This window comes from Dermacentor albipictus, unplaced genomic scaffold (assembly GCF_038994185.2).
Source record: "Dermacentor albipictus isolate Rhodes 1998 colony unplaced genomic scaffold, USDA_Dalb.pri_finalv2 scaffold_68, whole genome shotgun sequence".
NCBI classification, from domain to species: Eukaryota; Metazoa; Arthropoda; class Arachnida; order Ixodida; family Ixodidae; genus Dermacentor; species Dermacentor albipictus.
Window position 1 is genome coordinate 411,044 of NW_027225622.1, and position 25,767 is coordinate 436,810.

Consider the following 25,767-nt stretch of genomic DNA (forward strand, 5'->3'; position numbering starts at 1 on the left):
CTTAGCTAACCCATATCACGTGTATATGGTTCCGGGCATCTGCCAGCGTCGCGGCGAGCCGCAACTCAAGGAAACAAAGAAGCAAAGGGATAAGTTAAACGCAATTGGCGTTTTCTCCGGCCGCAACTCGTTCCATGAGAGTACAGACCAGCTGAGTAACAGCCGCATCCCTCTCCTGGTCCCAGGATCAGCCTAAACAAAGAAGGTTGAACTAACAAAAGCAACAGCTATGCGCGTGACAGTTGAATAGATGGTGTCAACTGAACGCATCTCGAGTTAATCGCGCGGGTGCGGAATCTACGAGAAAACTGTCCTTCACATTACAAGAGATGGCTATAACTACCGCCATGTAAAAGGAGTGAAAAAGGCAGCATAATGCTGACCGATGAACAGCTGCGAAGTCTCAACATTGATCTGGCGGCGCTTTAGGAATGTGTGAGGAGTGGTGGATTGGGTGAAGAGGGGGGGGGGAGGGGGTATGCCACTTGATTTCGGGGGGGGGGGGCCGGGCCCCCCCCTGGGTACGTGCCTGTCATGTCGAATGCCTTCGTCAGATTAATGAATGCAGAAACCACGGTAAGACCTCGGTCGAAAGCTTGCTTGATATCTTCAGTTAAATAGTAAGTGCCATTTCGGTTGAATATCCTTGGTTAAATCCGAAGCGCTCTGGAGATGAAAGTTTAAATTTATTTAAAGAGGAAGGATACAAATTGGCGTGTAATTCTCTACTATAATCTGATCACCTTTCTTGAAAACGAACTATTCTACCAGCTTCAAGACTGCTCGGATACACCTATGCAGAGAACAGTTTGTTAATGATTAGTGCGAAAATTGTCGATGTTTCATGCGAAATTAGTTTTATTTTACAAGGATCAATGCGGTCTAAGCCAGCGCTTGTTGTATAGCATGATGTGATGACCTGGTGAACTTCATCTGCAGTCATCGAATGCAGATAAAAGGAAAGACTACGACGAGGCATATCAAGTAAAAGACGCACTGGCTGCTGCGTATCCATAGATGCGTAAAAATGCTCGCTGAATGCGTTAAGTATTCTAAGAGGATCACCATACTTCTCGTCGCCTTGCTTCAATTTTATTGTGGTTTCTGAGCAATAACTTATGTTCAGAAACTCTCTAATAATGTTACAGCAGCGGGTCGTGGTGCTTGTTTCTTTTTTTACCATAAGATGCTGGCAACAATTTCGCGCAGCACGCCTTAATAAATAATATAACGTTGTGGAATATTTCTGAAAGCGGGATTTTATTGCAAGATTAAAAGGCTGCGTCTTTAATTGCTTATGAAAGCTATTCTTTTTATTAATCGACTTTAACAGTGAGTTAGTAATACATGTATTTGTGGGCGAACGAAAGCACTTCGTCACTGTAGTGTAAGTGGTGCGGTGTCCTATGCACGTAGCTATTGTTTCCGTGAACGACACAAAAGCGCTTTTTCTGCGCAATCCTCCTTAATCACCGATGTCCTGTCTAGTACAGGAATTAACTGCATAAATTTGACGGAGCCGAATCACCGCTCTGTCACTGTAATTTTACTTCGTATATTTTTAAAGCCTGAGGTGAAAAAAAAATGGATGATTGTCTTTAATGCAATAATCTACCACTGCTGCAATGTGATCAGATGAAATGTTGGGGATAATACGATCTGTTAGTGTACTGGAGCCCAGTAAATCCCTCCTATTTGGAGCTGAAATATGCGAAGAGAAGCCAAAGCTGTATGAACAGTGCGTGTACTCTAAACATGATGCACTATCAGGATTCATGATGTTAATGTTAACAAATAAATTGAAAACAAGACATCCACCCAAACGCAGCCTACTGCTACAAAGGAAACCCAAACGGGTTCCTCCACAGAAAACCTTGGTAGTTCAACAAAAATTTGTCCTAGTCCAGATATAACACCATATACCAGATATAACAATGTTCTTATTTTATATTACCAAGTTATTAAGGATGTTGCTTAATTGACTGCAAAATTCTGGATACGAAGATGAAGGCGACCGATATATGGAAGCGACGATGTTGTTACGACTGTTAATTGGTATGGCAGTATGGTTAAATTCGAGGCAAGCAGATTCACAGGTAATATTTCCAAATCTGATATCAAGACGATGCGTGTATGTTAAGGATGAGTTTACAAGTATGGCACTTCCACCACAACGACGAAATTCGTGATTACAATATCCGGAACGATAACCTGGTAGTCCATACAAATGCCTTCATTGCCAGATAACCATGTGTCAGGCAAACATATGATAGAGAATGAATGATTGAGTAAGAAAAGGAACGCAACAAGATCATCGTGGTGTTTTCTAAGACGTCGGACGTTTAGGTGTAGAAGCGATAATGCTGACGACTTTTCGTGTAACAGATCTGTCATTTGTTGGCACGTGTAGATGGCCGTGGTGATTTAAGCTTGGTATTAAAATGAGAAACGACAGCTTATCTAGCGGAAGGTACCAAATTCTTCTGCACACGCAACTCGATATACGCGGCTGTCATCGGTCATCCGGGATCTGATTGCGCAATTATCGCTCCATAGGTGGTTTCACTGGTGTGCTCTGTTAAGCGCAAGTGCCTGCGCAAAACGGCGTTTTCACTCTGGCGTGAGGTGATCGTTCGCATAGTCAGGTTTGGGGCCGGTGCCCTGGACAAACCTTATCTCGGCGGTGGACAGGCGCGTCTTTCTTGCCTTTTTAGTGAATTCAGCCTTCTTGTTTCGCGAACAGAATCACCCAATAACGTGGCTTCCATTTTTCGAAGGCACCCGCTGTGCAGTGCCCGTATCTGTACTGGCGACTGGGCAACTAATATTCTCACCAGTAGTTAGGACGACTGCCAGGCAGTCTTCGCCTTTTGACTCGTGGATGGCTTTCAGCTCAGCGTTATTGAGTCAGGAATATTGTTCGAGACCACACATGTTTGTTTACTAATTAAGTTTCTTATTTTCATCTCTCATGACCTTGTTTTCTTTGGTCAGTGCCTCATTTCCATTTTTCGCACCATTCACAGATATCATTAAACATCACTAGGCTAGTTTTCAGTTCGGCAACCTCCTCACGAAGAGCCTGAAATTTCTTTGCTACTTCAGCACAAGTCGGCATGCCCAAGTTCAGCAATGCAAAAAGTAACCACAAAATGGCGTTGTATGAAACTCACGATCATTAGTATTGCTTAGGATTTCTCCGCGAAGTCTATTCCATTGAAGGCATGTGCAAGGCAAAAAGGAGCACAGGAAACTTGGTGTGACTAGGCTTGATGCCTTCTTTATACAGCTGATCAATACGATAAGATATATGTTGCGATGGAGATATCACTTTAAGAGCAGGAAATTCAAGGTAAGTGATATTTGCGGATAGAACACCCATTCCATCATAAGTTGCTTTTAAAAAGAGTGCATGAACTTTGAGCTATAATGAGGTAATGAATTTAATGGAATTTGGTTTTAATGAGGTAATAAATTTAATAAAACTCATACGGCGGATGCCTACTCTAATTTTGCTCGTAATAGTATTTTTGATAGCAGTAACTTGAGAGATCATGGTGAATTGTAAAAGTAGCTAGAACATTACTCAATATTACTCCCCTCCAGCGCAATGTTGTTAAGCAAGTGCGTCGAAGAAGAGTCGTTTTCAATGGGAGTTGCTCGGATGATGTTGCTTTTACGTCTGGTGTGCCGCATGGCTCCGTGTTGGGGCAGCTTGCATTTCTTGCTTATTATTAATCTTTGAGATGGTATCGAAAATCAGAGATGAGTGCTTGCCGGTGATTGTGTATTGCATGCAAGGGCATATCATGAGACAGATCGTTTCTATATTGGCGGTCGTCCTGAAGTGCTTAGAAAAGCTTTGTGTTACTAATAGAACGTACCTAAACATAAATGATTGTCTACACTTTTATTTCTACCTATTTATTCTATCTGTTTCGGTTAATCGTTGCGGGAACACGCCTCCAAGAAAGAACCGCTACAATGCCTTCGACGATCAGTCGGACGAGAACAAGATGTCCAGCGACTGCTCGGACCGCTCGTTCAGTTCCTACAATAAAGATGCTTATGAGGGCCACATCCCACTACAAGACGCGCAAAGCCTCTTGAAGCATCTTCCCAGCATCCAGTGATCAGACCGCAAAGGTGGCTTGCTGGGCCTGTGTCAATGCTGCGGACGGGGCGCACCCTCTCTCTGCCTGACCTCGGCAAGGTCACCGAGATGCCGCCTGCGCAGCGTGGAACAGTCTTGCCGCAACAGCCGGGACAAGGTGCCGCCGAGTAGACGTCAGGCACACGTGAGGCGATGCCCGAGACGGTGGGCCACTCCTGTCGTCGCTGTGCACTGTTCGGCGCCGACAACGCCGTATTGCCGGCTACTCTGGGCGGGGCGAACTTGAAAGAAGAAGAGAAAAGATGCGATGGTGTGCGACTCAACCACGAGGAGAGTAAACGTCGCTGGCTGCATGCGTTAACTGTAGCACAAGCCGGGAGCTTGAAAATCGGTACAGCAGACAATCGCATTATATGGAAGTCAACAACTTTTTGATGGTTTCAGCTTGTTTGAAGCTGCTAATAATGCAATCTGCACAGTTAAACGAATATGCTTCTGAATGCCTATGATGCTATCAATACCTTTAAAACGAATATATTAAAGATGTATGTTTTACACTTCTAGGAAAAAAGGATTGTCTATAGAAAGGAGTTCTGCCATAGGAATAGTAAGGTGCTGAACCAGCTTTACGGACAGGCCGCCATTGGAATATGAACCTGGCAACGTTTAACGCTAGAACGTTATCTAGTGAGGCGAGTCTAGCAGTGCTATTCGAGGAATTAGAGGGCAGTAAATGGGATATAATAGGGCTCAGTGAAGTTAGGAGGCCAAAAGAAGCATATACAGTGCTAAATAGCGGGCACGTCCTGTGCTACCGGGGTTTAGCGGAGAGAAGAGAACTAGGCGTCGGATTCCTGATTAATAAGAATATAGCTGGTAACATACATGAATTCTATAGCATTAACGAGAGGGTGGCAGGTCTGGTTGTGAAACTTAATAAGAGGTACAAAATCAAGATTGTACAGGTCTACGCCCCTACATCCAGTCATGATGACCAGGAAGTCGAAAGCTTCTATGAAGACGTGGAATCGGCGATGGGTAGAGTGAAAACTAAATACACTATACTAATGGGCGACTTTAATGCCAAGGTAGGCGAGAAGCAGGCTGGAGACAAGGCAGTGGGGGAATATGGCATAGGCACTAGAAATTGCAGGGGAGAGTTATTAGTAGAGTTTGCGGAACAGAATAATATGAGGATAATGAATACCTTCTTCCGCAAGCGGGATAGCCGAAAGTGGACGTGGAGGAGCCCGAACGGCGAGACTAGAAATGAAATACACTTCATACTCTGCGCTAACCCTGGCATCATACAAGATGTGGACGTGCTCGGCAAGGTGCGCTGCAGTGACCACAGGATGGTAAGAACTCGAATTAGCCTAGACCTGAGGAAGGAACGGAAGAAACTGGCACATAAGAAGCCGATCAATGAGTTAGCGGTAAGAGGGAAAATAGAGGAATTCCAGATCAAGCTACAGAACAGGTATTCGGCTTTAACTCAGGAAGAGGACCTTAGTGTTTAAGCGATGAACGACAATCTTGTGGGCATCATTAAGGAGTGTGCAATGGAAGTCGGTGGCAACTGCGTTAGGCAGGATACCAGTAAACTATCGCAAGAGACGAAAGATCTGATCAAGAAACGCCAATGTATGAAAGCCTCTAACCCTACAGCTAGAATAGAACTGGCAGAACTTTCGAAGTTAATCAACAAGCGCAAGACAGCTGACATAAGAAAGTATAATATGGATAGAATTGAACATGCTCTCAGGAACGGAGGAAGCCTAAAAACAGTGAAGAAGAAACTAGGAATTGGCAAGAATCAGATGTATGCGTTAAGAGACAAAGCCGGCAATATCATTACTAATATGGATGAAATAGTTCAAGTGGCTGAGGAGTTCTATAGAGATTTATACAGTACCAGTGGCACCCACGACGATAATGGAAGAGAAAATAGTCTAGAGGAATTCGAAATCCCACAGGTAACGTCGGAAGAAGTAAAGAAAGCCTTGGGAGATATGCAAAGGGGGAAGGCAGCTGGGGAGGATCAGGTAACAGCAGATTTGTTGAAGGATGGTGGGCAGATTGTTCTAGATAAACTGGCCACCCTGTATACGCAATGCCTCATAACCTCGAGCGTACCGGAATCTTGGAAGAACGCTAACATAATCCTGATCCATAAGAAACGGGACGTCAAGGACTTGAAAAATTATAGACCGAACAGCTTACTGTCAGTTGCCTACAAACTATTTACTAAGGTAATCGCAAATAGAATCAGGAACACCTTAGACTTCTGTCAAGCAAAGGACCAGGCAGGATTCCGTAAAGGCTACTCAACCATAGACCATATTCACACTATCAATCAGGTGATAGAGAAATGTGCGGAATATAACCAACCCTTATATATAGCTTTCATTGATTACGAGAAAGCGTTTGATTCTGTCGAAACCTCAGCAGTCATGGAGGCATTGCGGAATCAGGGTGTAGACGAGCCGTATGTAAAAATACTGAAAGATATCTATAGCGGCTCCACAGCCACCGTAGTCCTCCATAAAGAAAGCAACAAAATCCCAATAAAGAAAGGCGTCAGGCAGGGACATACGATCTCTCCAATGCTATTCACAGCTTGTTTACAGGAGGTATTCAGAGACCTGGATTGGGAAGAATTGGGGATAAAATTTAATGGAGAATACCTTAGTAACTTGCGATTCGCTGATGATATTGCCTTGCTTAGTAACTCAGGGGACCAACTACAAAGCATGCTCACTGACCTGGAAAGGCAAAGCAGAAGAGTGGGTCTAAAAATTAATCTGCAGAAAACTAAAATAATGCTTTACAGTCTCGGAAGAGAGCAGCAATTTACAATAGGCAGCGAGGCACTGGAAGTCGTAAGGGAATACATCTACTTAGGGCAGGTAGTGACTGCGGATCCGGATCATGAGACGGAAATAATCAGACGAATAAGAATGGGCTGGGGTACGTTTGGCAGGCATTCTCAGATCATGAACAGCAGGTTGCCATTATCCCTCAAGAGAAAAGTGTATAATAGCTGTGTGTTACCAGTGCTCACCTACGGGGCAGAAACCTGGAGGCTTACGAAAAGGGTTCTACTCAAATTGAGGACGACGCAACGAGCTATGGAAACAAGAATGATAGGTGTGACGTTAAGGGATAAGAAAAGAGCAGATTGGGTGAGGGAACAAACGCGAGTTAATGACATCTTAGTTGAAATCAAGAAGAAGAAATGGGCATGGGCAGGACATGTAATGAGGAGGGAAGATAACCGATGGTCATTAAGGGTTACGGACTGGATTCCAAGGGAAGGGAAGCGAAGCAGGGGGCGGCAGAATGTTAGGTGGGTGGATGAGATTAAGAAGTTTGCAGGGACGGCATGGCCACACTTAGTACATGAGCGGGGTAGTTGGAGAAATATGGGAGAGGCCTTTGCCCTGCAGTGGGCGTAACCAGGCTGATGATGATGATGATGATGATGATGATGATGATGAACCAGCTTTAGAGAACGTAATTGTACAAGAAGAGAAGGGGCTTGCTATGCCCAATTGCAGCATATGTGGACATGGATAAGTGCGTATACTCTTCCACTTACTTCCAACAAAAGCTCATCTAATCGTGCACGGTGAGATAAAAAGCTTTGTCTCATCCTTTCGGAGATCTGAATACCCATTTGTAATGTATGAAGATTAGGTCTTGCAGAGCTTTTCGGAAATGGAAACTCGGGTTTGCGTAAGTAGGCAAGGTGGAGGTGTGTTTTCGAAAGGAAATTGCCGTCCACCCGACTTTTGCGCAAAGCTATATAGGCAACCCTAAAGGCTTCTCAGTAAGAAAGCTTCCCTGGTCAGGGAAGATCGACCTCTGCACCAGCGGCTTTCCAGGCTGGTCTTTCCGGAATCTGAGGTGACCAGTAAGCAAGCAGATTGCAGCAAAACGGTGAATTCTTCGACAACTCGAAGCACATCGACACTGAACAGAGAAAGTCAGTCCTGCCGAAGCGCGCAAGGTGGAGGAATGCTTATAAAATGGACGCTGAAATCCACACGACTCCATGTTCTTCGAGTTGCCGATTGATTCGCCATCGTCCTGCGATCTACAGCTAGACTCTCGGTTAGCTATGACAGCGGAAAGGCTTTGATCCCTGCTTCGGCCCGCGTACCAGGACAAGTTTTTCGTGAAATTGTGAACATTTCTCTATAAAATACCCATGAGATTCCTTGCCGCTTCATACGACTTTCCAGCGCATAACGACTTTCTGGTTCTTTCGAACCTTTAGGTACAGTATGAAAGTGACTCGAAACTTTCACGGCCTTACAATTTACGTAATACCGTCCGTAAACCCCATATGGTCAGGTGACTGGGCTCACGAAGATTATAGCCTTTGGAGGCGCAAGTCGCTATGTCGACTTTGTTCTTTCGCGCTTTTTAGCGATGGAGGTTGTCGACGGAGAATGCAGGATTGCATGTATGCGCGACGCGAATGCTGTAGAATTTTGTGGAAGGCACGCGGGTCCCAGCGATTACTCTGGAACATTCGACGACTGGTGTATAAAAGCCGACGCGCTTGACCCGCTGATCACCTTTTCAACGATCGCCGACTGTGTTCGCCGTTTTCGTTGAGCACTGAGTGTAGCCTGTATTTCTGGGCACAGGTTCGCTCAATATAAGGCCAGTTTCTATAATCGCAGTTTGGCTGCCTTCTTCACCGTCACTACTACGTGAGAATATTGTACATTTTTGTGAAGAAAGCTATATTCCCTCCAAAAAAAAAAAACGAGTGAACAGAGCACACCCTTGGGTATCGCTCGAAATAATACATTTAAAACGAAACATTAAAAGGAAGCGCAGAAAGAAACTCTAGCACACGTGACCTGCAAGATCTCGTAGGCTTGCTACAAGAAAACTTCCAAACGGCCAAGGAGCGTTTTATTGCGAAAGCAATACTGCTCGCACTTTCGGCCCATCGGTGGTCGTGGCGCCTCCTTACACAGCTGCGCGTCACGTGACCGTGTGACGTCACGCCAGACCGAGAGACGGGGCCCCAGCTCGCGACATCGATGGTGGATGCGAAGCCTTGCGCGCCGCTGCTGCGGCGCTACCGAGAGAGGGCGCTCGCTGGTGTGACGTCACGCTAGGAGGATAAATGGGGCTACAACTCGGCTCCCCGCAGTGGTCGGCGCGCTGCCTTGCTGCTATGTCGGATGATGTATAGCCGTAAGTTTAACAAACGGCAACCATGTCCACACCATCAGCCGAACCAAGGCGCAGCCAAGGGTATTGCTTTCGCAATCTTCCAGGCTTAACCAAGCTAAGCCTTCAGCCAATTTTTTTTTCACTGTTACTCTGCCTTCTTACATGACGAATAAACCACAAAAATTCTGGCGCTACCTATCTAGGGTATGGCACACCGTATCGCACATTACTGTTTCAAACGACTGTTGTTCAGCCTGACGTCATAGCGACCAAATTTAATTATTTTTTTTTCAATCTGTATTTAACAGGACAACCTTTAGCGGCCCCTCTTGATCTTGATGTAACGTAAACCTTGATGTAAAGAAACTCTGTGGCCCTGATCTTATATCAAACGCATTTTTGCAAAAACATACAGTTTGGACGTCAAAATACTTATACGTAATTTACAGGCGATCTTTGAAAGCTTCAGTAATACCTGACGACTGGCGAATGGCCAAAGTAATACCTGTGCAGTGAGTAACTATAGACCTGTTTCATTAACGTGTGCATCCAGTAAATTGTTTGAAGATATTATTTATAAGGCCATAATAGTGCACTTAGAGAATAATAACCTACTACACAGCCGGCAACATGGCTTCCGTTCAGGTCTAAGTATACTATTTTTTTTTCATTTATTTACCCTAAAGGCCCAGCTTGGGCATTACATAGGGGGGGAGAACAATTGATATACAATATAAATTGATATACAATATACATTGTAAGTCGACTATCCTTATATGAAGTAGTACATGCTATACAACCTTTACATCACTTCTAATTCGACAACATTATACGCCAATAATTATTAAATTATACAAACAATAATATGACATCTGAAGAAAGGCAGGAAGAAATGTTAATGTTATTAATTCACGAATGTTTTATTAAGTGCTTGTTTGAATATAATATGGTCAGTTATTTCAGCTATATTACTTGGGAGATGATTCCATTCCGAAATGGCTAAGTGCAGACACAAAAACTGCAATAGTTTAGTACGTGCAAATGGTTGTTCGACCTTAAATTAGTGATCAATTCGTGAGAATTTTCTTTTGGCTGGTAAGATGTGTGCCTGAGAGAATATATTTGGGTTATGAAAAAGCTGGTGGAAGAATGTTAGCCGAGATATCTTTCTTCTAGTCTGCAATGGGATGAGTCCTAGGTCATGTTTTATTTTGGTGATACTTGAATGTTGTGAATAGTTACCTGTAATAAATCGCGCTGCCTTGTTCTGAAAAGATTCTAATTTGTTAATAAGATGCGTTTGGTGCGGGTTCCATATAAATGAGGCATACTCAATCTTTGAACGTAGTACGGTGGTATATGCAAGAAGTTTAGTATCACTATTAGCCTGACGAAGCGTTCGACGAATGAAGCCAAGAGATTTGCATGCAGCGGAAACAATACAACCCACGTGATTAGGCCAAGACAAAGTCGGAGAAAGATGAACACCTAGATATTTAAATGATTCTGTAGTTTCTAGAGCCTCACCATTAAGAAAGTATGTGTGTTTCGTAATTTCACTGCAAGTAGTAAATCTCATAAGTTTAGTTTTCGAGGTATTTACGCTCATTTGCCAGTCTGAGCACCATCTTTCAATCCTGTTCAAGTCATTTTGTAACTTATCACAATCACCCTTACATTTTAATGGCCGATACAGAACGCAATCGTCGGCATATAACCGGATTTCTGAGTCTATACCCTGATGAATATCATTTATATAAATTAAAAATAGAGTGGGTCCCAAAACGGAACCTTGAGGCACACCGGACTGAACAGGTTGAAATGAAGAACGGACACTACTGATTACGACAGCTTGTCGTCTGTTACTTAAATATTCTTTAACCCAGTTTGTTACTTTTTCGTCAACATTAATCAGTTTCATTTTATATATGAGGCGGTTATGAGCCACACGGTCAAACGCTTTAGCAAAATCTATAAATATGGCGTCAGTTTGTGTAAGTTCGTGAAGGTTAAGGTGAATGTCTGTAGTTAGTTCAAGAAGCTGAGATTCACATGACCGGCCTCGTTGAAAACCATGCTGGTTTGGAAAAAGAATGTGGTTGCTAGCCATGTACTGCATGATTTGAGAAGATAATACGTGTTCAAATAGTTTGCATACAACAGACGTAAGGGATATAGGCCTATAGTTTGTTAGCTTGTTTTTGTCGCCGGTTTTATATATTGGTATAACATGTGCCAATTTCCAGTCGTCTGGAATTTCGGTGGTGTCGAGAGACTGTTGAAACAATAGTGTAAGTATAAGAGCAGAATAGTGCTTTGTCATTTTTAGTAGCTTAGTACAAATACCATCAGGACCTGGACTAGAAAACGAAGGTAAACGCTCAATAGCTTTCACAATACCGTCACTTGTCACAGTTATACATTCCATAAATGGAGAACTATCAGAAAAATGTCTTGACTTATCTAGGGGCTTTTCGTCACTAAATACACTACAAAAGAATAAATTAAACCGTTCAGCAACATCCATGACATCAATTGCAGCACCAGACTCAGTGTCAAAAACAGGTAACTCTTTTGTAGGTGCGGGAGAAATGACTCTCCAAACTTTTTTTGGATCTGTTTTTAGAAATTGCGAAATATCCTTGTTGAAAAACTTATATTTGGCAGCCTCAATATGTAATGCACATTCTTTAGAAAACGATAAATATTCTGACCTAGCTTCAACAGATTTTGCGCTTCTTGCCTTTCGAAACAAACGTTTCTTTTTATTGAGATATCGCTTAATCTCGCGAGTAAACCATGGCTTGTCTGCTGTTTCATAGATCAATTTTTTTGGAATGTATTTCTCCCGGAGTCTTAACAACTCGTCACGAAAGCGAATCCAGTTATCTTGCAGCGAACAGTTTTCATACGTTCGCATGAATGACAGGTAAAATTGAAAAAGCTCAGAGTTGAAGCTTTCGGGATCTGCTTTAGAATAGTCATAAATCTTCTTTTTTTGTCGCGGTGTCTTCACGGTCTGCGTTTTAAAGGTACAATGTAGGACACGATGGTCACTGATATACTCTAGTACATCCACGGTAGCACGTTCGGGGTGCGTTGTTAGAAGCAGATCAAGAATAGCATTGTTCCGCGTAGGGATTTCGACAAGTTGAGACAACTGAAAATATTCTAAAAGGTTAACAAAATCTGCACAGTCGCGTGTCCGGCGCGTGCTAGGGAATTTTAAAGGAGACCACTCTATGCTTGGAAAGTTAAAATCACCGGCCAAAATTATGGGAGAGTTATTGTATTCAGATTGGATGGAGCCTAATACAGATTGCAGTTCCTCAGAAAAATGTTGTAGAAAGTCAGGTGGCCTATAGCATGCTCCAATAACCAAAGTTACAGCTGGTAAACAGCATGCAACCCAAATAGTTTCAAGAATGCTATCAGTAGGTATGTGTTTTACCTTTATATGCTTTCTGATGGCTATTACGACACCGCCTCCTTTTCTATCCACACGGTCTTTACGAAAAACAGTGAATGAATTTGAAATTTGTAACTCAGAATTGCTAACTTCAGGAGTTAACCACGTTTCCGTTCCGATTATAACATCTGCATTACAAGCGTGAATCAGGGAAGTAAGCTGATCTTGTTTGTTAAGGATGCTACGAAAGTTGGCGGAAATTATAGAGAATGTAGGCGTCCCACTGTCTTTCTGCACGTGGCGACTACGTCATGGGTTTGCATTTCGCTGGACACATTCCACGACCCTGCCCTCGGAATGCTGGTACCGATATAATCTCCTGCCTATCTTTAGCTTATCGAAAGATAGCTTGAACCTTTCATCGGGTTCACAATTCGCTCGAGCAAAGTCGCGAAGCTGTTTGCGCACGAATTGTATTCGAGGTGAAAAGTCCTCATCGATCCAAACGTTTAATTTCAAATTTTTTAGCTTGAACGAATTAGCCAGAATGCTGCATTTTGTCTTGTAGTGCAGAAACTTCCCTATTATTGACCGGTGCTGCCCTTGCCTGCGAGATCCAATGCGATGTGCACGTTCAATATCCGTTATCTCGAGACCAAGGTGTTCTCTGCGGAAGCTTTCAATGACAACTTGAGAAGCCTCGTAGCCTTCTTTTTCTGCCTCGGGCAAGCCTTTGAATATCAAATTTTTTCTGCGCATCCGATTGTTGATGTCATTAACGATTTCAACTATGTTAGGTTCAGAATTCCGCCTATCAGAAAAGGATGAAAGATCGCTTTTGATGTCATCGACACTTTTTTTTGCTTCGGATAACGCTGTGGCATTTCCCAAAGAATCGTCTAGCGAAGCTTCCACTTTCGAAAGGCGTTTTTTAAGGTCAGTTATACCTGATAAAATGTCCTTCATCTTACTGCTAATTTCCTTTTGAAATTTTTCACGCGCAGACTCGGCATCCTTTAGCGCTTCAAGAACCTTGTCTATCTTGTCAGGGCCGGGATTGACTTCCATGTCACCGCAGCAGATTAGGAGGTGAGCCGCAGAAAACATAAGAACGATCAGTCGCCCTCCCGGGCACCATGTAGCAAACAAACCGGCAGCGGCATGAAAACGAAGCCCTTCACTGCGGCTACACTGTACTCGTTGGCTATGGCTACCTACTCAGTTAGCTGAGATGACGCATAATATAGCTACCGCAATAAATAACAGAAACCAAACAGATGCCATTTTCTTCGTTTTTTCAAAGGCCTTTGAAGTTTTCGTCATCTGGCACACACGAAAAAAACAGTATCACGGATCAAGAACTATCTCGAAAAGAGAAAGCAATGCGTAGCTATGAATGGTATTATGTCTGAATATATCAACATTTTTTTCTGGTGTAAAACACGGATCAGTTCTTGCGCCCCCCCCCCCCCTATTTCTAATCTACATCAATTATATTCGTTCATGCGTTCAGTCGCCTATTCAAATGCGCCTATTCGCCAATGATTGCGTAGTGTACACAAAAGTGAATACCAGAAACAATGAGGCAAAACTAAGCGGTTCCTTAGCTGCGATACAAAATTGGTGCAACAAATGGGGGGATGAAACTGAATGCAACAAAAAACAACCAGTATCTCCTTCACACACAAGAAAAATGCGCTTCAGTTTACATACACAATAAACAACATACCACTAAGAAAATTTGATGAGGTGACATATCTCGGGGTCACTCTTACAACGAAATTAAATTGGTAAGTTCATACAAATAACATATAGGACAAGGCGCTTGGTAAACTACATTTCTTGATTAGAAAACTTAGACAGACACCACTTAGTCTTAAATTAAATGCATTCAGGACCCTCATTAGACCCGCTTAAGAGTATGCTGAAACTTTCTGGGCCGCGCACCAGAAGTATTTAACCGACAAACGAGAACGCATACAGAACTTAGCATTGGCATTTATATACTCACAATATTCGCGTCAAATGAGCATTCAACGTTCAACCACGGACTCAACGTAGAATGATTTCCAGATTAAAATTTCTATACTTGCTTTATCACGGCTGCTATCGAATACCACAACAAACATACATTCAAGCGCCATTCAGACTTTCTGTCCGAACAAATCATAATAAATCAATACAGCACCCTCCCAGCCATAATAACACTCACAAGTACTCTTTATACCCACACGCCATTTTCCATTGGAACATGCTACCCTCTGCAGCCGTAAACTGCCCATCTGCCAACGCATTTATTGACATTATAGAGAATACGGAATTCGAATGGTGGTAAGTAACTGATGTTACTTTCATTTCATATGCAGCCTCTTGTCGATGCATACTTATGGGGGACGTTGTTTTTCCTGCTTCACAAACCGCTCATTTAGGCAGAGTGTGTGTGTTTATTATGTTACTTTTTGTGCGTACTAATGCTCTTTGTTTTGGATACAGTAGTTTCACTTTTTTCTCTCTAACTGTACTGTATTCCGCGTTCTAACCACTCCTGCATGGGCCCGACGAGGGCCTGCAGCATTGCGAAATAAATCAATAAGAAGTCTTAGTGTACGTGAGATTGTTACAGTGTTAACAAGCGTTTTGTGAAAGTCATATTAAAAAAACTCTGGTACAGTTCACAGAGGTGCAGCATTCATCCCATTTGTCCGCTTGGGACATATCACTAGGTGTAGTCTAGAAATTTGTTTATGTAAGTTTTGATTGCTGAATTACAGAGTTATAAACATGACGCTTTTTATATATTTTGAGTTTTGCTAATATTTAAAACATTCACTGCCAGGATAAGTGAGAAATGTAGTTGCTACACAACTGCTACATGTTACCTTTTTTCTTTGAAAGGCAACGAACCTAATGGAAATTGGTGTTATGGTTTCCCAGAAAGGGCGATGAGAGCTCCCTAGCTCACGCTTAGGCATGCCGTGCATACTTTTATCCGAGGGACAGCGTGTTCAAAGTTTCGAACGCGTCAGAGCACTTAGCAATGGAGCATGTCAACATGAATGCCTGTCTATCTGGAAACTCGGCGAAGCGTCTACCAGCTACAGTTTCATGGGCGTAACTCTTCTTGCTTGTGAGTTCTATCGCTGTAACTTGTGAACGGACACTCCGCCTCCCGACGGCAAGATGTGCACACGCGGTGTCTTCAACTCATGTCTCGTCTATTGCGTGCCGGCACAAGCGTTATTCGTTTCATTGCAAACTAAGCCCAAACACATTAACTTTACATTCAAGCAATTTGTGATATGCTTTCAAAACTGTCAGATTGTTTGTAATAGAAGGTATGCAGTATATTTCCTGTTAGCAATGCTTGCACGGCACATATGCACGTGCGAAACGATAAACACGTATCCAGGTTTTCTGTACATCAGGGTCTAGTTCCCGGGAGTGCCAACAGGTCGCGTAGTGACCTTAAACTTTTCAAACTTCCCGCGATGACATATAATGACGTCAACGAAACGAAAATAAAAGAATTAAAAACTATCCCTGCGCTATGAACTTCACCGCAAAGGTTGTCCCGCCAGCGTTATCAGTGCCCTTGATAAAGAGTGGCCGCTTGTCGGCTGGAAATTACTTGTCCTTCTTAGAACTGTTAATCACGGCGAGGCCAACGCAGAGGTGATTGATTTCGGGTTTTTCAGAGCCTTCCCGAAAAGCAGCCACGTTATTTTTTCTTTTTTTTTTTTAATGCTCCAGAGTGAACGGGCTAGGATAATCGTCGGAAGCACTTCGCGGCCGCTTTATCTCGGATCTAACTGCGATGTCGTCTCTTCACACGCATGTAAAAGGCAGAACCACTTTTCCGAGACAACCACTGGGCCAATTTTATGAAATTTGGCGCATTTGAAAAAGAACGTTAGTTTCTAGCGAATGTGAGAACCAGAATTTCGAATTGGTTCTGGATGTTATGAAAGGACTTTTGAAAAATTGCTAAGGTTGTAAAACGTAGAAGCACGAAGCTTACAAAGTCGCAACTCTGCACTTAGAATAGGAATCGCCGTTCCGCAAACTGTATCCATTATAGAGCATCCAAAACAGACAAATTTAATACGATTTATCTCTTAAGTGAATACGTTACATCGTTTACAAAGATATCGCAATAGTTCTACTCAGAAATCAGTTTCATTTTTGAGATTCGTGCGTAAAATATAGATTTTTTCCGCTTTAGATGTACTTTTAAGTGCAACTAACAAATTTGTGGTATCATTTTTTGATTGCTCAGTTGCAGATAATTTCGTTTTCTGAATGTATGTGATCTGTACTAATGGTTTCTTTAAAAAATTTACGAAATAAATTCGCAACCAACAGTAACTGTATTTGAAGATTTTTCCTTTAAATGCAACAAACCTAAATAAATTTCGGGCTGTGGTTGCCCAAAAAAACCGATTTGCCAGTTTTCATGTATTTAGATAGGAGGCCCGAGCTAAAGCTTTCTCGGCGTCGCGCAGCGCCTACGAGAAATGCCGTCGTGTACGGCTTTTGATTTCCACCTGTCGGTTTCCTTAGGGTGCCCCCTATTACTTTGGCAGCAATTTTACTTTCCGTACTGATGGCTTACCGCAGCAGCTGCAAACCGGAAAAAAAGATGTGCTTAGGTATTACGATGGACGCATGCACAACGGCATTTCGCACCTCGGAGCAAGATGTATGGCGCAATAATTGTTCGAACTGTTACTATATCGTCGTCCATTAGCATGCTCTGGCGGAAGCCGCTCACACCCTCGCATGACAATTGCTGTTCGCCGGGCCAGGTGCACCTTTGGGCATGACATGCACAGTATACTTGCATTTAGTTGTCAAAGCACTGCCATATCACGGTCACCATTGTGCAGTTATGCATGCAGGATTTGTATGCTCTCCCTATTGTCTACCTTGTTGCCGTCCTGTTATTATATCACCGCAACGCAGACCAGCAGGTATCGAACTCCAAAAATGTTGCCCACGTACTCAAAATCCTCGCGCACAACTCCTCGCACTTACTTGCGTTCAAGAGTTGTGCCACTGCCGAGGACATCATTAAGAAACGTTGCCAGTTCAGGGAAGGTGACATTCTGCACATTATACAATTTGTTCGCATTTTCATTGCTCGAAAACCGGTATCAGCCATCGAATAATGACGCCGTAAAGTGCATTGTAATTAAATTGATCGACTCCACGGGTGGCTGCCACGAACATTCAATAACGAAGATAAGAAGGAATTTAAAGACGCGTTCTTGTGCGGACTAGGCGTTGTCTAGGGAACATTTAAGAACGCGTTCTTAAATTCGACATTATTATCGTTATTAACTGTTCGTGCAAGCCACCCGGGTCTCAAGTTTCGGACCCAACGCTCACCCTGCAAGAAATCAGCCTGTAAAGCTGACGGCTAAGTATCTCGCTTATATGTGTAGCTATCCGATGGTTGCCGGGCGCTGGCGTAGGCCATAGAACCGAGTGGACCTCTCTTCAACATTTGCCGACATTGTCGCCTTAATTCGTGACATGAGGTTTCAGCAGATCTCTTTCAACAACCAATTTATTTGTCCCGAAATTTGGCCTCCCTGCCAACGTATGTTATGGTTTTTTATCCTTAAAGGGAAGCTGAAAGGTTTTCCAGAAAAAATGAGTGAACATCTGTAGATAATGGTTTTCAACCCTCCGAATTCGAATATCGTATCGAAATTGAACGAAAGAAAGCGCAAATATATTATATTTCGACGAAAAGTGCAGCAGCGGACACGCCCAGCTCGCGCGTCTCGTTTCCGCCTGTGATTGGTCGGTGCGCCTCGTGACGTCAACTCTAGTAACCGACCGCTGCCGCTCACATGAAGCGCGGTGCCACGTAGTTTAGTGCTGTTTTTCTGAGACGGTAATGGAAAATTTAGAGAGACTGCGTTTTTCTGAGGAGTTAGGCATTACTCCCTACATGTACGAGCCGATTGCGAAGAGCCGGCCTCTCGAAGAAGCAAACGATGCTGGTGCGAGCACTGCTTTCGACGCGAACGAAAGCAAAGTCTTGCAATCTTCTCGTGTTGGAAATACTCTTTGGTGAGTATGTTTTTTGCAAAGCGATCTAGTGATCTCGCTGATCTTTCGCCGATCTAGTGAGCTCGTTTCCGGTCAAACAACTCTAGTGTTGTGTTCCTGCATGCCTCCTCGTGGAACGTAAGCGGGGAAGCGATCATCGGCATTTGTGCGCTGTCCAAAACTGTCGGCAATCTACAAAGAAGGTTTAAACGCGTGAAAAGCTTCCCGTTCATGCAGTACGTGTAGTGACCATCTGTTGACTACCACTCACGTTGACTACCACTCACGTTGATTACCACTCACGTTGACTACCATGCACGCACGTTGACTACCACGCATGTTGACTGCCACTCTACATACACGCACACGCACCAATAAAGGAATGCAAGGTCGTTCGAAGCAGATCACGATGGCCTGCACGCAGAAACAAGCGCGGTCAGGCACGGTCGCGGACGCTGCGAAGGAACGAAGCACTAGAGTTGACGTCACAACACCGCGGTTTCCGGTCTCCGCTCCGCTCGCTCACTCAACGGGGCCGGAGCTACAGCGCAATTTCAACCGACGATTACGTCGCTCCTAATTGGAAAAAAAAAAACCAAATTTTACCTACATGGTTTATAAGGTTCCCGCATCCGTACATTAGGGTCTTGTTGAATTCGACAGCCTCTTCAGCTTCCCTTTAAGGTATTTTTATATTTAAATTAGTGCTCTCCCGAGATATTTGTCGGTTTCGCCTTTCCCAAGATGCTCGCATTTTAGTCGGCCTCTGTTCATATTTTGGTGGATATTTGATGGACGGTGAAACCATAGCACGGCCTCCTGGCCACGCTCCTCATAAAGTCAAGTTAGTTTCCCAAAGTCTTCTGCAAGCTTCTGTGTTCTTGCCATTCCACAACTTCCTGAATTCACTGCCAATTGTAATCCATTAAGCCGACTACATTCCAACGGAAATCGATAATCACGCAAAGGCCATTGGACTCGAGCCGATTAAATGAAATTCACCGTGGACCCGACAGCCGGTGTTTCCCACTTCGAATATAACTATTCCATTAGTGAGTGCGATCGTTAAGGTTATAACGTCACAGTGTAGAAAATTATGTGGATCCCCCGCACTGCCACCTAATTTCCCGCCGTCTGGTTCGGATCCCGGGCGCCCCGCCCAACCATAACGAGACAGCCCACGACGCTGCGCGCGCGCTTACCGACCGCACCGTCAACCCCGGGCCACCACGTCTCGACGAGTTGGAGGCGGACAGGGACGCCCCAGTAACGCACAACGAAATCACTCACCCCAAACTTAAAGTCAAAGACAGGCCGCAGGCGCTAACACTACGATCGTTACCAGCACATACCTATCCCAACCCCCGCCACGCTACTCATCGTCTACACGGACGTCTACCCCTACGATGCGTGCCCCTCGTGCGGGGTCACGGCGACACTCGCACGCGTGCTCTGGGAGTGTAGACACGCTCCGCCTGACTCTACCTCGGACAAGTGGGAGAAGGTCCTACGAAGCCCGCTACTCCAAGACCAGCAATTGGCCGTCCAGCAGCCCCGCGCAGCGGTCGCCAGGAACTCCCTGTATAGGTCCCTCCGTGGAATACGCCCACTGCGCGCTGACGGGCGTCCTGCAGGACCTTTAATAAAGCTTTTCCAATGCCACGCACTGTGGGAATCGTCGCAATAGAAGCTCTCTGTGCTGTTTGCTTTGATTGGTGATATTCAGCGGTGATGGTCACTGCGAATGTTTCATTGGGGATGACGTAGCTCATGGGATTCTGCTAAACCAACCAATCAGTGCGCGCAGACGGCGAAGGAGTGGTGACAGCATCGCCGACGCGCATCGTTCCAGAATACGGCCCCAGTTGGCCTCACCTCGTGAGTAGCCTCCGAAGGCAGCTGCTTGGCGTTGCCACCGCGTCGCTGTTGCACTCGGCCGTGCGGGAGTTCGTCGTCGTCGACCGAAGCGGCAGCATGTCGCGCAGGGTGCACGCGTGGCCGGCAGCGCAGCGCCTCGAACCTGTAGTCGGGCCACGCGACTGCGCTGCAATGCCTGTGCTGGCGATTCCCGCTCCCGGCCGCTGCCGCTGCACGTGTAGTCGGCTCCTCCGGACTGCGTTGAGATGACAGACCGTCATTGAGCAGGGCGTTTGGAACGCGCCTTGGTCGAGCGACACTTTGCCAAACAAAGGCTGCAGCCTTGTCAATGCAAACGTTTTCTTTTTTTTTTCTCTCTCTTTGCGTAGTTCAGGCGTTTGCGGGTTAGTGCTTAGCTGCGCTGCGAATGTTTACCCAAGTCTCTCAAAGCACTTTAACACCAATGGCTACTGTTCGCCCTTTTCGTAAATTACTTCTGGTGGATGTAAAAGCCGCCAGTTTACGCAGATTTCTTTCTTTCTTCGCACGAAAGAAAAGAAAAAAAAAGAAATTGCATCTTCTGTAGCCTTTATTCCGAGATTCAGTGAAGGGGAGCAGAGCTGCTTATTTTTCGCCGCGGTGCGTTTAAAATTCATTAGGCGGCATGTGCAGGAATTATCTCTCGCATCGCAAAGTGTATACGGACGGAGTCGTCAATATCGCGCACATGCTGTTTCATTAACTTAAAATGGTGAGCACAGTTCGATTATCGATCTAGCCCGAATGCACTCTCTTTCCACCACAACAATATCCCACAACCCTCTTTTTGCAGTTGACGAGTGCCACTCATATTCGACCGCTGACTAAATGCCAAGTAAAGAGTGGATGGCGAAAGCACCGAGTACTCCCTGTGTTCGCTCGAACCGAGCGACGACTCCTCCCCAGGTACGCAAATCTAATTCGTGCTAATTCGTGCTCGACAGGCGCGTCATTCCGCCGACCCGTGGTCGTCCTTTCTGGGGAATCTCGCTCGCACACACAGCGCAGCTGGCGTCGCTCTCGACGAGCAACGAGCGGCGCACTTTGCACTGCCGTGGTGCCTCGGCGCACAGCCGCTGGATCGCCAGGGTTGGCTGCGGCCACGTCGTCGGCGGCACGCAAGACGCCACAGGTCACCTCACCAGTGCGTCCGACGAGCGCTTCTTGAGTTGCGAGGGAGCCGCAGCACCTGTCCTTCGACGTAGACTGCTAGCAGTGCCGCAATCACTTTAAACGTTACGGCGCTGAACAGGTTCTGCTGTGTGCGTGCGTGAGTGCGTACGTGGGTTTTGAAATAGAAGTCCAAATAACTGAGTTATGCAGGGATAACCAAAGCAGCACAGCGCACAAACACACAGACACCTTGTGTTTCTACGGCTTGATCGACTGTAATAATTAAACGCTCCGTTTATATATGAGTACCGTAATTTGAAATTTCGTTGCGCACTATATTCTGCTGTGGTGACCGTCTATTTATGGAAACTATTACAATCAGTTATAAAGAAGTTATAATCCCACGAGGGATTGACAGCATGCGTGCATAAACGAATAAAGTAAAAGTACACCGAAGTCTTTGTCAAAGCCAGTTCGGGGAACGCATTCTAGGCCGATCACTTTCGGCGGCGGTTACAGCGGGCAGGCCAAGCGCGCGAAAGGATCCCCTGTTGGTGCTCGTGGACCGAGTCTTACGAAATCTCGCGATAGTGACGCTATCTCCGATGGTGGTCGCACGAGATTATCCCCTCAGATTATGGCTACCGAAAGGTTTGCGCCTCCATCGCCCGTCTACGTCTCTTCACGTGCAAAGCCCGACACATAGCGTTGACGTGCCGTGTACCGGTGCGGGACATTGACCGCGAAGGTGAAGAATGAAGCGAGTGGCACTGCTTGCAAGATGAAAGAAACAAAAGAAACAGGAGCGGTTACTCTCCGGCTTGGCTCAAGAATGCAGACACTTCTCGCGAACCGTATTTGCACCCGCAAAGAAAGTGACGTCAACGCCGCGAGGTACCCCAATTTGAGGTCAGCAACGAAAGAGGAGGGTTTAGCTCAGTGCCATCTGCAATTTCATTAAGGGCAGAAATGTTGCAATCAGAGAACAGAGCCCAACCGATTTGAATGAACGTGGTTTCTTTTATCGGTACCTGAATTCCGGTCGGCGCTTGCCGAATTTCGGTTTAGGGCTCTTGTGTTTCTCCTAATTCTGGCGAAATTGGTACGTAAAGAAATATATGTATAATGAAAAAGCATAATAATTAGTAACTATTCAGGAAAAAAAAAAGGAAATAAAAGTAGCGTTATTCTGTAAACCTTATAGAGCACCTGTTACGGGGAAATGTGTTACGTGAGTTCGCAGGTTACATGAGAGCGGTAAAAGCAGCACCATGCGCGGATGTAGCCTACGTACGCGTATCCCTCAACGGTATAACAAGAGACGCAAAGTCTGAGACGCCTGACAGCAACACATGGATGCGCCAGCTAATCGAAATCAGCTAATCGTTACTATCATGTGCGCGACTGTTTAAAGGGGCATGTCGAGAAGGAACCTAAAAACCACGTAGGTGTCTCAAGATCAAGCTGTGCTAAAATGTGATAGAAACTGTGCATTATGTACAGCTGGTGAAGCAGATCAAATTTTCTTTATTGTTGTTCTCTTAATTGCGACAAAATTATCCTCGCATTGCGACAACAGCGTATTTAATGGCACCACACGAAATACTGTTACTAGCATACAGCATTGCGAGGTGTATAAGCACAGCAACCAATCGCATTACTATGCGCAAACCAATATGTTTTATGCACTGCATGTACCCTAGCTGATATACTTTACTAGATTTATAGTTTCTTTATAGAGCACAGTAGGAAATAACCTCAATTACGTTTTGTTGGCAGGAGACAGCAAACAGTTAATGTCATTTCCCAACCTGAGGATATTCGCAACGGCCCTTCGATACGACACACAAGAGACTGAATTACCTCTTCCTGTATATCACCCAGTGCCCGGTGTCCCTGGATACCTCTTCCACCAGGTGCCGATGTCCTTGAACGGTGCACGGTGCTTGCAGGGAGTTGTACTCAGCCAGGTTGTCCTTGGCGTCCTTCTCAACGATCCTGTCGCACTCGGCCCCCGGGACAAGCCTCCTCCGATGTGGTGCGCAGCTGCTACGAGCCTCTTCCTCAGCCGCGTCCAGAGTCTTGACCACAAGGTCACCGTTCCTCGGGAGGACGTCGTCCGCGGCTTCGTCTGGAAGCAGGACGTGCATTGTGAACGAAGGCAACTTCTGGGGTGAAGATGCTTCTGAGAAGGCTGATGCGCCGCCGTGGAGGAGACTGGGTACATCGAGTACGCCGCTGGACACAGCGATGCCCATGGCGGGTACTAAGCCGGGTCCGTTCTTTCGAGAGATGCTTGGATATGCGCGTGCCACGGTCAGCTGCGTGTTCGAAAGTGCGAACAAGATTTTCCTGTGCCACGTGAACCTCTCGCGCCAGCGCACGAGTGCGCGGCCTCGGTGTCGTTCTTCTTCTTCCTTTACTCCATTTGAAGGTTCGTGTTTCGACTGGTCTCCAATATCTGTTCGATCGTTGCTTTAGAGCACTCTGACAACGGCAATGTGACTCTGAGATACGAGAGATAGCGATAGCAAACACTTTTACTTAGCGCGTGATCCGTCGTGTTTTTGCTCCTATGTCGACCAGATGTGGGATAATGGAATTCTATAGGAAGATCAAATAGTCTGCTCGAATTTGTTGAGGGCTGCACCAAGGAGCGCCTGGAGTGAGGGATGATCTTATTTTGCTAAATTTTGTTTTCTTAGTTATCTCGTAATAATTTTTGTATAGGTTTGCCCAATTTCATTTTTGACAGCATGACGTTTTGCAGTAGCATGTGTACTTCCAAATCGCCTTTTTTTTTCTTTACCCTTCACTTCTCTTTATTCATTTCATGTAAGCTCTCGATTAGCGGACAATTGCTCACTACGCGAATGCGTGATTGACGGGTGTTAAAACAAAGAAGAAAACAAGAACCGGGCGTGAATCCGCCTTTGTCACCGCGCGACGGCGCATGCGCCCTGCGCTAGCAGATTAGTCGCGAAACGTTTTGGAAGGGTGAAACAGCGCCAAATCGCTGAGTTAGCGTTCCCAACGCAAAACACAAACGTAGTTTGCGTCTCGCGCATGCGCAATGGCTTCGCCGCAATTTGGGGGGAGGGGGGGGGGGGGCTATTATAAGACTTCAATAAAACTTGGTGCTGGGCTAGTTGGTGATGCATTCTTTAAAACTGATGGTAGCGCTAAAAAGGAACGGACACACGATGAAAAGACGACACGACGACGAAGAAACGCTACTGACAACTGGTTTATTTTTCGCAAAAATTCTATATTTAAAAGAATCACAACACATGCGCACAACCGAACTACACCAGCCTTCTTTATCGCCATATCCTGTAAAGTCGTTCGAGCCCTGCGGAGCAGTTTTTTCAATCGAGATCTTTCTTCGTCAGTCGGTAACTGGCCTTTAGAGTTTCGTGTTGGAATTGCGGAAGAAATAGAAAAAAAGGACCATTATTCAAGGCGTATTTAAGGCGTAAAGCGCGCGACGTTGAGAGTTCGTGTTGTTGAAACACGACTCAAGCATGCGGTGTACTCAAACACGCGCGTAATTACTAAACTTTCAGGTGTTGACAGCGTGAAAGCATGTGTACGTGGTTTCGTAGGCTCATTTACGTACCTGCAGGATACTTTTGTTCGGCCGTCGCGTGAGAGATTGCTGACCTCTCACAGCCGGAATGGCTGTGTGCGGTCAGCAATGCCTGGCAACAGGGTCGTTTTTTTGTCATTGTGGGGTGCTTTGGTAATCGTGACGATATATTTTTTTTTTATACAAGTACTGCTCCAGGAGGGCACATGTAATGGCTAACGGAGGCCTCTAAAGAGGACGTGACATTACAATAATGCAGGCGTCACAGGGAGTGTTCGCATACAAAATTGGCTGTCCGCGATCTTATACCCCCTTGGCATGCACAGGCTTCGGCGAGCCCCATCCAGCCCTGGTTCTAGCTTTGGTGTTCCCGTTGCCGCTTTGGTG

General features: G+C 45.2%; 1 protein-coding gene across 2 annotated transcripts; it reads right to left on the bottom strand.

The window, feature by feature from the left end:
* Positions 1 to 2,000: 2,000 nt before the first annotated feature.
* On the bottom strand, positions 2,001 to 24,255 carry LOC135920075 (uncharacterized). Of its 2 annotated transcripts, XM_070530246.1 has the most exons (4): positions 23,655 to 24,255; positions 20,658 to 20,895; positions 17,757 to 17,827; positions 2,001 to 4,395 (listed from the first exon to the last, which is right to left on the bottom strand). In XM_070530246.1, exons 1-4 carry the CDS (start codon positions 24,047 to 24,049, stop codon positions 4,377 to 4,379), a joined length of 723 nt encoding a protein of 240 aa, XP_070386347.1. In that variant the 5' UTR covers positions 24,050 to 24,255; the 3' UTR covers positions 2,001 to 4,376. The 2 variants fall into 2 exon arrangements, with proteins under 2 accessions (XP_070386347.1, XP_065310191.2); XM_065454119.2 differs by lacking the exon at positions 17,757 to 17,827 and having other exon boundaries at positions 23,655 to 24,231.
* Between the last annotated feature and the right edge of the window lie 1,512 nt (positions 24,256 to 25,767).

Coding starts and splice junctions, on each gene's coding strand:
- LOC135920075 (XM_065454119.2), bottom strand. CDS start 24,049: ATGGGCATCGCTGTGTCCAGCGGCGTACTCGATGTACCCAGTCTCCTC. Junction 20,896..23,654: donor TGGGTGATATACAGGAAGAG/GTAATTCAGTCT, acceptor ATCTCAACGCAG/TCCGGAGGAGCCGACTACAC. Junction 4,396..20,657: donor CTTCGGAGGCTACTCACGAG/GTGAGGCCAACT, acceptor TCTTCTTTCAAG/TTCGCCCCGCCCAGAGTAGC.